This window comes from Mus pahari, chromosome 2 (genome assembly GCF_900095145.1).
Source record: "Mus pahari chromosome 2, PAHARI_EIJ_v1.1, whole genome shotgun sequence".
Classification (NCBI taxonomy): domain Eukaryota; kingdom Metazoa; phylum Chordata; class Mammalia; order Rodentia; family Muridae; genus Mus; species Mus pahari.
The window spans coordinates 134,052,572-134,066,479 of NC_034591.1; the positions used below are offsets into that span (position 1 = coordinate 134,052,572).

General features: G+C 42.0%; 1 protein-coding gene across 2 annotated transcripts in view; it reads right to left on the bottom strand.

Annotated features, from left to right (window-relative positions):
* Positions 1-13,908, bottom strand: part of Ankrd30a (ankyrin repeat domain 30A) — a 64,007-nt gene that overhangs the window by 11,297 nt on the left and 38,802 nt on the right. For both annotated transcript variants that reach the window (XM_021190076.2, XM_029535362.1), the window contains 6 exons: positions 12,048-13,004; positions 11,189-11,341; positions 7,370-7,440; positions 6,938-7,031; positions 4,378-4,490; positions 1,148-1,277 (listed from right to left, as the gene is read on the bottom strand). In XM_021190076.2, coding sequence (XP_021045735.1) covers positions 1,148-1,277; positions 4,378-4,490; positions 6,938-7,031; positions 7,370-7,440; positions 11,189-11,341; positions 12,048-13,004 — 1,518 coding nt within the window. The remainder of the gene's footprint in view (positions 1-1,147; positions 1,278-4,377; positions 4,491-6,937; positions 7,032-7,369; positions 7,441-11,188; positions 11,342-12,047; positions 13,005-13,908) is intronic.

Consider the following 13,908-nt stretch of genomic DNA (forward strand, 5'->3'; position numbering starts at 1 on the left):
AGACTGAGGAAGGAGGACTGTGAGTTCAAGGCTAGCCTGGGCTACATGGCAAGATCCTAAAGGAAAAAAGGAAGGAAGGAGGAAAGGAAGGAAGGAGGGAAGAAAGGAAGGAAGGAAGGAAGGAAGGAAGGAAGGAAGGAAGGAAGGAAGGAGACACAATTCAAATCTGAACTCTGGAATCAGCTCAGTTTCCAATGAGAAAAGCTGGGAGCGTATACTTAATCTTTCTAGGTGGCAAAGATCTACAGAAGAGCTTAGAAATTGTAATGAATGAATGATTTACAGTGCAGTAACTGCAAACATGCTGAGCCAGCGGATCCTGTGCCCAAGACTAGAGACAAACAGAAGTGAAGGGAGAAGCACTCGGCAAGAAACCAAAGGTTTAACTTAAGAAGATGAATGGACCCGGTCTTTCCAAGTCTGCCTTCACATTGTGTCATGTGAGGACACACACATGGCCAAGAGTCACATGGGAACACATGTTCCACACCATTTCTTCACTTCTAGGAAACTGCGAAGGAAAGGTGTAACCAAGCACCACGTCACGTCATTAGGTTGGAAACTTGTAAACATGATGGCAAACAAATATTCCTGGGGCTATGGAGAAACCTTCAACCCAACGGCGCTGGTTACAAAGCGCGGCCACTTTGTGGGAGCTGCCCAAGTCTAGCAGTTTCCACACAACTCTGTGGTTCCTAAGCACTGGAGGAGAAACTATAGATGCAAGCTACAGTTCTCCACAGCAATGTTATTAATACCCAAGCAAAGTGAAGCAATAAGTGATGTACATTAAATAAAATGTGCGATCTATCATACAATAGGGCATACTCAGCAACCAGAAGACACTGTTTGAGGATGCCTGCTTCAACATAGATGGACCCTGAACACAGTGATAAATCAAAGAAGTCAGAACACATACAGTGTGACTGACATGGAATTCCAGAACAGGCAGGTACAGAGACAAAGCTGACTTGGTGGATCCTTAAGGCTGTGCAGAGGAGACACGTGATAGATCAAAGTGTTATTTTAGGGTAGTAGAAATATCCTGAAGTGGAAAGGATCACAAAATTCTATGAATATAGTATGGGATATGCTAACTGCATTCCAATAAAACTGTGACCAATAAATAAAACTGATTTAAAATTACCTTTTTTATTAGTGTATTTACTGGGATATCCATTTCAAGTTGATTGCTTTTTATATCTTGACGAAGATTAAGTTCTCTGTTTTCATATTCACTTAATTCTTTTTTGGTCATTTTTAAGACTTCCTTAAATCTGTAAAAATGAACAGAATAAATGAAGACTTTAAAGAGTACAGCCAACAATTATTTAAGCATATACTAAGTTCTGTCATTTAAAAGAGTTAAATCTTGGGGGTGTGGTGGTACATGCCTTTAATCCCAGCACTTGGGAGTCAGAGATAAGCAGCAGATCGCTTTGAGAGTAAGAAGTTCACAGAGAAAACAGTTTCAAAAATATAAGAAAAAGATAATTTGTGAGTTACCCTCTTTCATTTATACACTTAAAATCTGAAAGCATTCTAATGAATTTTAAATCTTAGGCAAATAATTTGAAGAAAAAATTATGCTATGTATGGGAGGTAGAACTATATTGTAATCATGCACAGAACACCTGTAATTATTTATATCCATTTTAGTATATCACTATAAAACACTCTTGCATGTTAGCTGTAACCCAGATATTGGTAACTCAGGAGAAAACGTTTGAATGCTGTCACCTGTTGTCCCTCTTCTTCTGCAAGGCAAAACACACACCTGAGCATGAGGATTTAGTATAGAATGAATGATTAGCATCCAAACCCAGAAAGTATCAAGACCATCCAAAGCAGAAAGGGGGAAGGAAAACCAAGTCTTTGTAGTTTGAGGAGAGGGAAAAACTACACAGAACTTCACAAGAAACGAAGGAGAAAAACAGCGTAGGAAAACTTACAGAGAAAAGAAGACATCACAAAGTCTTTGATAGGGATATCTATAAAACCCCAAACATGTACAACTGCACACAGAGCCCAGGGCTGGTGCACACATCACTAAGTGATGCACACAAGACAGTTAAATTAAAAAAAAAAAAAAAAAGCATTGATTAGAATCAGACAGAAACCCCAAAATCTCAGGAATGAACAGAAAAGCTGCAAATGCTGGGAAAGATTCCACTTGACGAGACCAGAGACAGAGGGAAGAGGTGGGCCTGCCAGGTCCCCTGCATGAATATCACAGCTGTCAGTTTCCTGTTTTTATGGGACTCCTGAGTGTGTGAACGAGTGAGTGGGTCTCTGACTCCTGGGCCTTCTCCTGGGCTTCTGTCCAACGATTCGACAGTCTGTTTTATCTTGCTCTATTTTTTTTTTAAAGATTTAAAGATTTATTTATATATTTATTTATGTGGGTACATTGTCGCTGTCTTCAGATACCCCAGAAGAGGGTATCAGATCCCATTACAGATGGTTGTGAGTCACCACTTGGTTGCTGGGATTTGAACTCAGGACCTCTGGATGAGCAGTCAGTGCTCTTAACCGCTGAGCCAACTCTCCAGCCCTATCTTGCTCTATTTTATTTTGTTATGTTTTGTTGTTGTCTCTTAGAAGCCTGTTCTTCTCTAATGTGAGAAAAATGGAGTGAGTCCAGATGGGAGGGGAGGGGAGGAGGAACTGGGAGGAGTAGAGAGAGGGGAAATGTTTGAGAGAAGAAGTTGTTTTCAATGGGGGGGTGGTGGTGGTGGTGGTGGTGACAGAAACACAAATGCTCATATAACCTTATTTAAGTCATGCACATATTTGTAAGCATGAGCTAACCAGTCAGCTCTGTGTACTTGTGGGCTCCATATCTAAGAATTCAACTGACTTTCCATTAAAAGTGGTGAAGGAAAAACTGTGTTTACACTGAACACGTACAAATCCTTTCCTCGGCATTATTCCCTAATCAACAGAAGACAACAAGTGCTTAATTAACATTTATGCTATTCTTGGTATTTTAAGTAGTTTATAGAGAGGAGAGACAGTATACTGGAGCCTGGGAAGAGGTTAAATGCAAATAGTACACTACTTTATTTAAGGGATCCGAGAATCCAGATTTTGCTATCTGTAGGGTGTCCTAGATACAATACCATAGCAGAGACTCACAGTTTAATTTTACTGAAAGTCCCACCTCCTTGTTTAGGCCCCTGGATGCCCAGTAGGAAACTCAAAGCAGATAAAAGTCTGGGCATCATTCTTAATCCCTTCTGCAGCCCTGAACTGTGGATTACATTCTTGTTCAAGCCTGCAGTCACGTTAGTCATTTAAGGAGTTTATCCACAGCTAGCTGGCAATCCTCCTTTAAGACTAAAGACACAATGCCATGAGAGACAGGACATTGTTATGATGCTCAGGGACAAGATAATCAAAAGATTGTCCAATGCGAACTTTTACAGTATCAAGTTCCAGGCCCCTGCTGTGGTGCCTGGAACTCTCCAGTCATCACTCTAAGTCCGAAGGAACTGAATCCATCTTCCCTGTCAGATGATTCTAGGGACAGTATGCATTATCTGTGCACACTGTGACAACATTTAAAGCTCTTCCTAGACAGCATCCACTTTACTGGTAAGAGTCTCCAAGCGCATAAGAAGATGATCAACTGGACCCCAGGCTGACCACAAGCATATTTCTCTCCCATCTCCCAATCCTTCTCTAAATATGACAAACGCTCTTGTCAGTACCTGGATTGCAGGGCAGCACAACTTCTTCCCAGTATGAGTATACTGAACAATGTCCTGCCCTCTGTCCCCAGGACCTTTTACCTCTTGCTCAACTGGAGTGAGGGACCCTGAGAGTCAGGCCTCTTGTCTACATTCTGATGCCAGTACCAAGGGATGACATGACTATATACTGTGTATGTGTATGTATTTAAAAATTTTAACTAGAAGTTCAATATCATGTAAACCTCATATACATGGGAGATGCACATGGAACAAGTTTCTCTCTGTGATAAAATTTTATAACTAAAGAGAGAAAGAAAATATATGTTATATAAAGGAAGTTTATGATATAGCTAAAGAAAATCACAGGTAGGTTTTTAAGATGTCGAAATGCCTAGACGGTGAGGAGAAGGATGCTACAAAGGAAGGAAAGAGATGGAGAGTGAGCTGCAAGTGAAGCCTCAAAGCTGACGAACAGTTCAGCTCACACTGCGCCGTCTCAGCAAACCCGAGCGTAAATATCTTAGGGAGGAGAAAACCTTCAGTCTCGTCAGTTTCTGAAGTCAATTTTAAAGTCATTTACTTATGAAAATGCAGACAGAAATGAACTTGTATGTAGGCTTTAGTACAGTTACAGTTAAACCAGTTCAGAATGGCCGAGAAGACGGAAACAGTAAAACCTTACTCTGTCAGTTCCTTTTCTAACGCACCACTTCTCTTCTGTTCTTGATCCAGGGTATATTCCAGAGACTCTTTCAACTCGGTAAGTTTCTGCAGTTTTTCCTTATCCTCTTCAGACTTTGAAAAGAAGAAGAAAGAAAAGAATTCTTATTTCTACTTTATTAGAAAATTATTTCTTGTGTGTCTACTGTGGGTGTTTTGCACGTGTGCCTGAGCATGTGTCTCTGTGTGTGTGTGTGCACACATGTCTGTGTGTATGTGAGTGTGTATGTGCACGTGTGAATCTGTGTGTGCATGTGCGTGTGTGCACGCGCATCAGAGGACTGTTCTCAGGAGTCAGTGCTCTCCTTTCAGCACAAGGTTCCCGGAATCAAGTTTAGGTCAGGCTTGGTGGCAAGAGCTTTTTTTAATCTGGCTGCCCCATCATGTCAGCACTTGGGCTGTCAGTTAGGTTTGGGTTTGCTTTACTTTGCTTTGAGTTTTTCAGAGATAACTGTTACACAGCTTGGCTTGGGACTGACTATGCCATTCTCTGTCTTCAGTCTCCCAAATGCTGGGATTACAGCTATAAACCACAGTGCTTGGCTCCTCATTAAACTCTCCAATCACAGAGAAGACTTCAACATAGCACATATTCTGAATTCTTACCATTTTCTCAGAATGCTACAGAAAAGTCATCACTTTGGAATAAGCTTAACCATTTTGAAGCCCTGCTATAAAATGCTCAGGGGCAGTGAGGTGGCCCAGTGGGTGAAGGTGCTTGCTGCCAATCCTGATCAATTGAGTCTGATCCCTGGAATCCACATGATGGAAGGAGACAGCCTAAGTTGTCTTCTGAACGCCACACCCAGGGCATGACATGTGCATGTCTCTCCTTGCAAAAGGAAACAAAGCAAACGGGAGCTGGGCAGAGTGCCTTTAATCTCAGCATTTGCAAGGCAGAGGTAGATGGATCTCTGTGAGTTCAAGGCCAGCCTGGTTCTCATGTTGAGTTCCAGGACAACCAGAGCTATGCAGTGAAACCCTGTCTCAAAAAACGAAAACAACACGAGATACAAACCATAAATTTAAATTTATACTATCAATACATTCCTCTAAGACTCCTATAGCTGGTCATCTTCTGCCAGTCTCATAGACTCATCAACATATTATTGTGTTCGGAAAAGTGTGTTCCCCATACAGAGCACAGTGACTCCGGTGGCTCAGGTCAGCGGTGAGAACAGCTCTGTGAGTTGGTGTCCAATACGTCTATCTTGTGAACTTTTCTAGTGTTAGCTCTTTTTTTTTTTTTTTTTTTTTTAAATTCAAAGTGGAAAACATAGTTCCCTAGGGAAAAACACTTATATCATGATCTGGTATCTATTCTGGATAAATAAAAAGGGTAAGTAATTCATTCTCAAAATCTCAGTGGAAGGCTTTGATTACTAGAAAGTTTCAGAAGTCTAGATCAAATAACTTACATTTCTTAGAATTTACAGCTTTACTGTAAAGCTCTAGCGGGGCAATGTTGTCTGATGTCCATAGCAACATTGCATCTCTTCACTGAGACAGAGCTAATCCGCAAGCCTACCAGTGCACAGATCATAAACAGGATAAGGTATGTATAGCAGCATACTATCACAGAACTTTATTAAAACTTTAGGACTGAAATCATTAATTTATGAATTCAGCCAACTTCTCTGCAGAGTGGACTTGTACTGTGAGGAGCAAGCAGTGTGAACAGAAACCAGCACCAAGACTTTGTATACTGCCCACCGTGTGCGTTCCCACAGCACCGCTGCAGAGGACTGCCCACCGTGTGCGTTCCCACAGCACCACTGCAGAACACTGCCCACCCTGTGCGTTCCCACAGCACCGTTGCAGAGGACTGCCTACCGTGTGCGTTCCCACAGCACCACTGCAGAACACTGCCCACCGTGTGCGTTCCCACAGCACCGCTGAAGAACACTGCCCACCGTGTGCGTTCCCACAGCACCGCTGAAGAACACTGCCCACCGTGTGCGTTCTCACAGCACCGCTGCAGAGGACTGCCCACCGTGTGCGTTCCCACAGCACCGCTGCAGAACACTGCCCACTGTGTGCGTTCCCACAGCACCACTGCAGAGGACTGCCCACCGTGTGTGTTCCCACAGCACCGCTGCAGAACACTGCCTACTGTGTGTGTTCCCACAGCACCACTGCAGAGGACTGCCCACCGTGTGTGTTCCCACAGCACCACTGCAGAACACTGCCCACCCTGTGCGTTCCCACAGCACCACTGCAGGACTGCCCACTATGTGCCCACAGCACCGCTGCAGAGGGCTACCCACTGTGTGCATTCCCACAGCACCACTGCAGAACACTGCTCACTGTGTGCGTTCCCACACCACCACTGCAGAACACTGCCCACTGTGTGCGTTCCCATATCACCACTGCAGGACTGCCCACTGTGTGCGTTCCCACAGCACCACTGCAGAGGACTGAGGTCCACCTGTAGTACTACTACAGAGGACGGCCTGCTGGGTTCTCACAGAGCAGAGACCCTCCCTCTCAGCAGGGAAGACTTCAGGAAGAAGACCACTTACCAAATTCACCCTTGACAGGTTTTCCTGAAGTTGTTCAATTTCCTCTGATTGCTTTTTAATTGTAATTTCAAACGTGGATTTTTCAAGTTCAAGCCTAAAATTATATTTTTAAAAAATTATATTTATAAAGCAATTTAAAAAATATCACAAAATTTGTAAATCAACAGTTACTTAATAAATTCTTAAAAGTCTGAAAAGTTTGATAACTATAATTTCTCTAGCTATGTTTCGTGGGTTAGGAATTGAGCTCACATCTGCATGCACAGGCTGAACCCCTAACTGCATGCTGTTTTAAAGGTATGCACTTCAAGAAACTTAAGAGGTGAAGTAGAGTCCTGGCTTCAGAGGTACTGCTATCGTCACTGGCACAGGAGCCACAATACAGTGCTCATTTGCTTCCTAAACAATGGAGTCACACTGCATAAACTGTACTTTTGTAGGTGGTCTTCCATCTTCTCAGCATGTTGTACAGCTTCTCTGTGTTGATCCTGTGCCTCCTGCAACTGGAATAAAGAATAAAACAAACCTTTACTAATGAGCAATTCTAAGTCTGCACACTTTGTTCTGTGCTATGATTTTCTAGGACACAGGGACACTTGTGATCTGCGTGTTTCTGGAGGGAAGGCAAATTTAACTGAGTTGTTACAAAAGGGTCTTATGCTCTAAAAACTAAAATATTACCCAGCCCTTTCCAGTTTACTGACATCTGCTGTGACTGACAGTCCCATTTGTAAATCACTGTCTACTAGTGCTTGGCTAACTCAGCCAGCAGAGCAGGGAAGTCTGAACTGTAACTAACCAGATATGCAAACCAGCAACACTGGTGAAACGAAGAAAAGAGATTTTCTTCTCTCTCTCTCTCTCTCTCTCTCTCTCTTGGGTGTGATTTTAAAAATTTTTATGCATATGTGCTATCTACCTATACATCTATGAATTGTCATAGCTCTGTCAGTTATGATGAACACAACAGTTATGATGAGTATAACATTTTAATGATAGCTGGTTTCCTTATGAAATAGCTTCAGCGGAGGTATATCTACAAGGAAGCCAGAATCAAAAATCCTGGGGTCAAAATCCCATCTCCTCTAGTTGCTAGATATATACATTCTAAGCAAATAAACTTTGTGTATCTTAGTGTCTTTATCTGTGAAATGTACACTCTCCTACCCATGCCAATGACCACTGAGATGATTAATTAGAATATAAAGTACTTGAAGCATTCATGGCAGTGAGTGAGATTTTAGGTAGGTGCTATGGCAACCATAGACGAGGTCCGTTATACAAACAGCATTGGCTTATCTAGCTGAGTATGGCAGGAAACGGGAAGACTGGAGTCCATACTATATCCCTAGGACCTCGTGCGGCTTCCAGAAATCTCTCTGGCCACCAGTAGCTTTGTCCATGTGCTCAGTTTTTAGCTTCTTTTTTTCTCCATACTTCTCAGCTGGCGAGGATCACACAGTGCAGTAAACTGTGTTTCCTGGCATCAGCAGAAAATGCATGACAACCAGAGGCTGGACTGAGGTCCTTAAAGCAAGAAACTCCCCACAGTGTGTGGGGTTGCTTTAGCCAGTCCCCTAATGGTCCATGAAGGTTTTGCAGTAGGAATATCAGAAAAGCTGCAGACAGAGCTTCACAGGTGGCACCTCCTATAGACTTAGAGATGCCAATTCTGGCCACATAATGAAAGAAGGCAAATGCAGTGACTTTTTTTCGCATGGCGAAAAAAAAAATGTTTGGCAGAACATTTCTCCTCTGTCAGATTAGGTGCTTTCCATTTCCACATGCAAGTCCTTAAGGTATATTTAGAGTAAGAGCCTTATTACAGGGGGAGGTGTAGAATTCAGTTGGTGAAGTACTTGCTGGTACACATGAAGTCCTGGGCTTGAGCCTCAGCAAGGCATAAACCAGGCATGATGGGATTTGTCTGTAACTGTAGCATCTGGGAGGTAGAGGCAGGAGGGTCAGAAGTTCAAAGCCATTCTCAGCTATATTACAGTTTGAAGCCATCCTAGGATACATGAGACCATGTCTCAAAAAAAAAATGTTTTATCAACTTAAGGACTCAAAAGAAGTATTGGTATGAAGTACCTAATTCTATTCTAAAGACTATTAAGCAAAACATTTTCAACTTATTCAAGGGTCTATGCATACCAGACATCATTTACTGTCTAAGTAAATTTATATCCCAACAAGATTTCTTCTCATAAAAATAACAACCAAAGAAGCAATAGGTAGATAGCACATATGAATAAGAATTTTTAAAATCACAAATGACAAGACACTGTTAGAAGTTCCTGCCAGACTGTAATTGCACACCCCAGTACTGGGGAGGCAAAGTTACTCTTAAAAGTAACTTTAAGAGTAATAGAAAAATCAGGATGTTAAGAGTGAGTTATATTTAGGGAATGCTTCATGAAAATGTTAACTGTGAGTCAGTTCTGGATAAACGAGGTAAAAATGAATAAAAACCAAGAAGACTAAAAACATGGCATGAGAAAGCCGTGCAGGCAGCACTGGGGGTCTAGGTAACTGAGGAGGTAAAACCCCACGGTGGGGAAATGCAGCACAGTCAACAGTGAAGTGCCCTGCAAATGAGAGCACACAGGCAGTGCTAACAGCCACGGAGGCAGCTGCCTATCACCCGCCACCTGAGGAGGGGAGGAGAGCAACAGCCTGGGACAGCAACGGGAAGATACAAGGGAGATACCAAGGACTGACAGCAATGTGCTGAGAGAGAGAGCCGTTCAAAAAGAGTAAACATTGTATGATATAAAACGCTCAGGAAAAAGAAATTATATACAGACATAAAGAGGACTGGTAGGTCCGGGAAAGACAAAGGGACAAGGGGTGACAACTGAGAGGCGCAGGGTTTATTCACTATGCTGCCAAGGTTCTTACGACTGTGCTGAGGATCTGTAAATACAACGTGATGCAGATTTTTTACTTTCAATGTGAGCTGTGCATTCTATGTTCATGATAACTCAATACTGTTGTTGCGCTTTGCAAGCCACTCATACTGGGACCTGCTTATAAGCCCAGTACTTGAGAGGAGGAGGCAGGAAGATGGCTGCAAGCTGCAGGACAGCCTGCTTCATGCAGTTACTTCTGGACTAGTGTGGAGCTACAGAAATTCTAAACCAAACATACAAAACAGATGGTAGACTCCAGACACTGCTTTCATTTTGTTTTGGATATGAATACTATTTATGACCTGAATATTTTCATATGATCTTATTTCTAAGTCAAAGTAATGCCTAGCTTTGGAGACAGGTTTTAAATTATCCTAAAACATTTGCTTTTGGTTTATTTCTGGCCCAAGGGATTGAGCATAAGGAACTCAATGTTCAAGGCTAGTCCTGCACCTGAACACAGTCCTCAGTCACTTTCAAACATTTTTCAGGTCAGCCTCAAACTCAGTCCTCCAAATAGCTGACATTACAGGTGTGCTACCATGCCTGGCTAACATCTGCATTTTTGAGCAACATATATGGCCTTTCTGTACAAGTTATCTTGAAATTCATTAAATAAGTTTCAACAATACTGTATCCACTCATAAAAGTGGGGGTAAAAAGTAGGCGGATTTTCTGGAACTTTCCATAAACAGCATCTGAGTTTAACCTACTTTATCTCAATTGGAATAGAAAAATCTCTGAGGAACGATATTTAGCTTTCAATTTGCACAAGGATAAATATACTAAAAAAAAGACGAAATTTTAAGAAAAAACAAATGGGGCTGTGGAGGTAGAAGGTGTCTGTGGCTAATGATGACATAAGCCAGACATCTAGATCATGTGATGGCAGATGAGGACAGATCCCACAAGCTGTCCTCTGCCCTCCACTGGAACGAGGCGGAATGTTTATCCCGTTCCCTCATAAGAAATAAATGCATTTTTTTTTAAGTCAAAAAAGAAAAATGGGGGCTGGTGAGATGGCTCAGTGGGTAAGAGCACCCAACTGCTCTTCCAAAGGTCCAGAGTTCAAATCCCAGCAACCACATGGTGGCTCATAACCATCTGTAACAAGATCTGACTCCCTCTTCTGGAGTGTCTGAAGACAGCTACAGTGTACTTACATATAATAAAAATAAAATAAATCTTTAAAAAAAAAAAAAAAAGAAAAATGGTAAAATCAAAGTGGAGTTTAAGAAATAAGTTCATCATAAAGGTAATGGAAGATTACATGAAAATCCAGAGGAAGGCTGTCTGCTGACATCATCCTGAGCAGCTGGCATACCGAATTCATACGTACCTGACTTCTGATCTGACCTAATTTCTTCTTTAAGTCTCGCACCTCTTCTTCTAAATTGCTGCGGTAGCGGGAGGAGACTTCCAGTGAAGCCTCTGACATCGACTGCTTTTTTAGGGTATCGGCCAGTTCTTGCTGGAGTTGCCTCACAACTACCTGGTAAGACATTTGTTACTAATTTTATAACACATATTACAGCATTTATTAATACTACTTATTCCTTCCACGCACTCTGAGGAATATCACTGCACAATAGTGTGTGTCAGTGGGGCTGGCAGGGATGAATGCCACCTTGTGAGACTTCTTTATATACTTTATTTACTCATATTTAAAAATTTCATCTTTTAACTGACATGTAAAAACATAAAATTGTACATAGTATACATACTGTCTTGATACATGCATACATTATCTAGTGCTTAAATCAAGTTAGACACAGTTGTGGTTTCAAACACTGATCATTTCTTTATGGTGAAGTCATTTCTTCTAGGTGAAATACAGGGTATGATATTGTTCAGTAGCTCCACGCTTCCTGCTCTTCACTGTAACTGACCCACTGACCCATGCCTCCCATCATGCCTCCCTCCTCATCTCATCCCCAGCTCCAAGAACCACTATTGTACTTTGGAGCTTTTAAGAAGTTAGCTTATTAAGATTATTATAAGGAAGACCATGAGGTCTTTGTGTTTCTGTGCTTGGTCTTCAGTTACTGTCCTTTGGTCAAGCACCAAAGGATGCTGTCGCCTGGCCTCTGCGATCATTCTGCATGCACACAGTGCACAGACATACACGCAGGCGCACACCCATACCCGTGAGATGGAAAGAAACGGAAGGTTAAGTCACACTTCTTCCTGATACTTACTTCTCTTTCTGCTTTCTCATTCTCGTACCGACACATTCTTTCTTTTAGATGACTGCACTCACTGATTAACTCCTGGTTTCTGTCTTCTAGCCTCAGGCTGTGCCTCTGACTCTCTGCTTGGAACCTGTTTAGCACATCCTGGAACTGGTCTTGGATGTTGACTATGGTCTTGTCTTTGCTCTCCGCCTTGTTGGCAGCGTCGTCCAGCTGCTGCCGGAGCAGCGTGTTCTCACTCTGCAGCTGGGCCAGCCTCTCCTCTATGGACTCCTGCTTCCCCATGAACTTACTCACTTTCCCTTGCTCGTCCTGAAACATGTGCTCCACCTCCTTCATCTGGCACTGGGTCTGGCTCAGGTCTCTCTGTGCATGCTTTAACGCCAGTGTCTTCTCTCGAAGCTCATCTTTTGTGTGATGAAACTCGATTTCTAGGCTATTCAATTTTCTTTCCGTTTTAGAAAGTTGTTGGGAGAGAACTTCATTGTTATCTCGGAGGTTAGACATATCAAAATTCATCTTTTCTTTCAAACGAAACCACTCATCTCTTGCTCTCTGGAAAGCAATTTCTAGGTCTCTTTTTGCTGTCTGAATTTCAGCGTGATCATGCAGAGCAGAAGCCAGTCTAGATCGGAACGACTCAACGTCTGTTTCCAACCTCTCCTTATTTTGTTTTTCGTTGTCCAGCTTAGAACTCAGCATTGTGTTCTCAGTTTTAAGACTATTAAGCTGTCCACTATACTGGAATATTGTTTTTGTAAATGTTTCTTCATTCAGCTTTATCATCCTTTGAAGATTATCACTCTTCTCATTTGCAATCTTAATATCTTCAAGATACCTCTTTTCCTTCTCCTGGTTATGGTTTTGTATTGTGTCCATTTCCAGTCTTAACACGGCAACTTCATCCTGCAGCCTCTGGTTTTTATGCAATAGATCTTTTTCTTTTTCATGACTAACAGAAACCTAAGTAAGGAAAGAGACATTTAGCTAGCAGTATATAAATGTCAAAATTTCATATAGAATTCAAGAACAGCAAGTAAAGTTCTTCAAACTCAGCACTGAAACAAATATAACTACTAGAAAAATAAACTAATTTCTGGGCTTATAGAAGTATAATTCCTAAAAGTTCATAAATGTAATAGAGGACAATGACTTTATGAAATTAAGAGAGAACTGCTTCTTAAGAAACTTAGCTCTAGAAAAGCCTTTCTCTGAATTACAACAGTCTTCCGGTACCAAGTCCAAGATTATTATATTTGTTCACATTTCACATCAGGAGCTGGCTTCATGCAAGTGAGGACCACAGCACGGTTCCCTAGCACCCGTGTAAGCGTTGGGGTGCTGGCCAGCCCACCTGCAACCCCAGCACATGGGACACCAAAATGGTAGATTCCGCCAGGCAAGCTGGCTCAGTGGACTAGCCAAGTAGGTTCAGAGAGAGCTCCTGGATCAATATGTGAAGTGCAGAGAGACCAAAAAGACACCTACCATTAACCTCTATACACATGCACACATGTGTTCACAAACAAATATGAACACGCAATCAGGTTTACACTGATAACAATCAGTCTATAAGAAGACCCTTAGTTCTTTCATTTACACAGAAGAACTTTCCCAAAGCTTTTAGTTCTTTTTATCCAGAAAGACTTTTCTAACACTATTTTTAGTCATTGAAACCACATTTATTGATAAATGCTAAAAATAAGCACTAAACAAGTTAGTATGTCTGCACACGTGAGTGAACCACTGTCACCACCACTGTGAAGAGGAAAGATTCAAAATGTAACAAGCTGAGCTGGAGAGATGGCTCAGCAGTTAAGTAAACTGACTGGTCTTCTAGAGGTCCTGAGTTTAATTCCCAGCAACC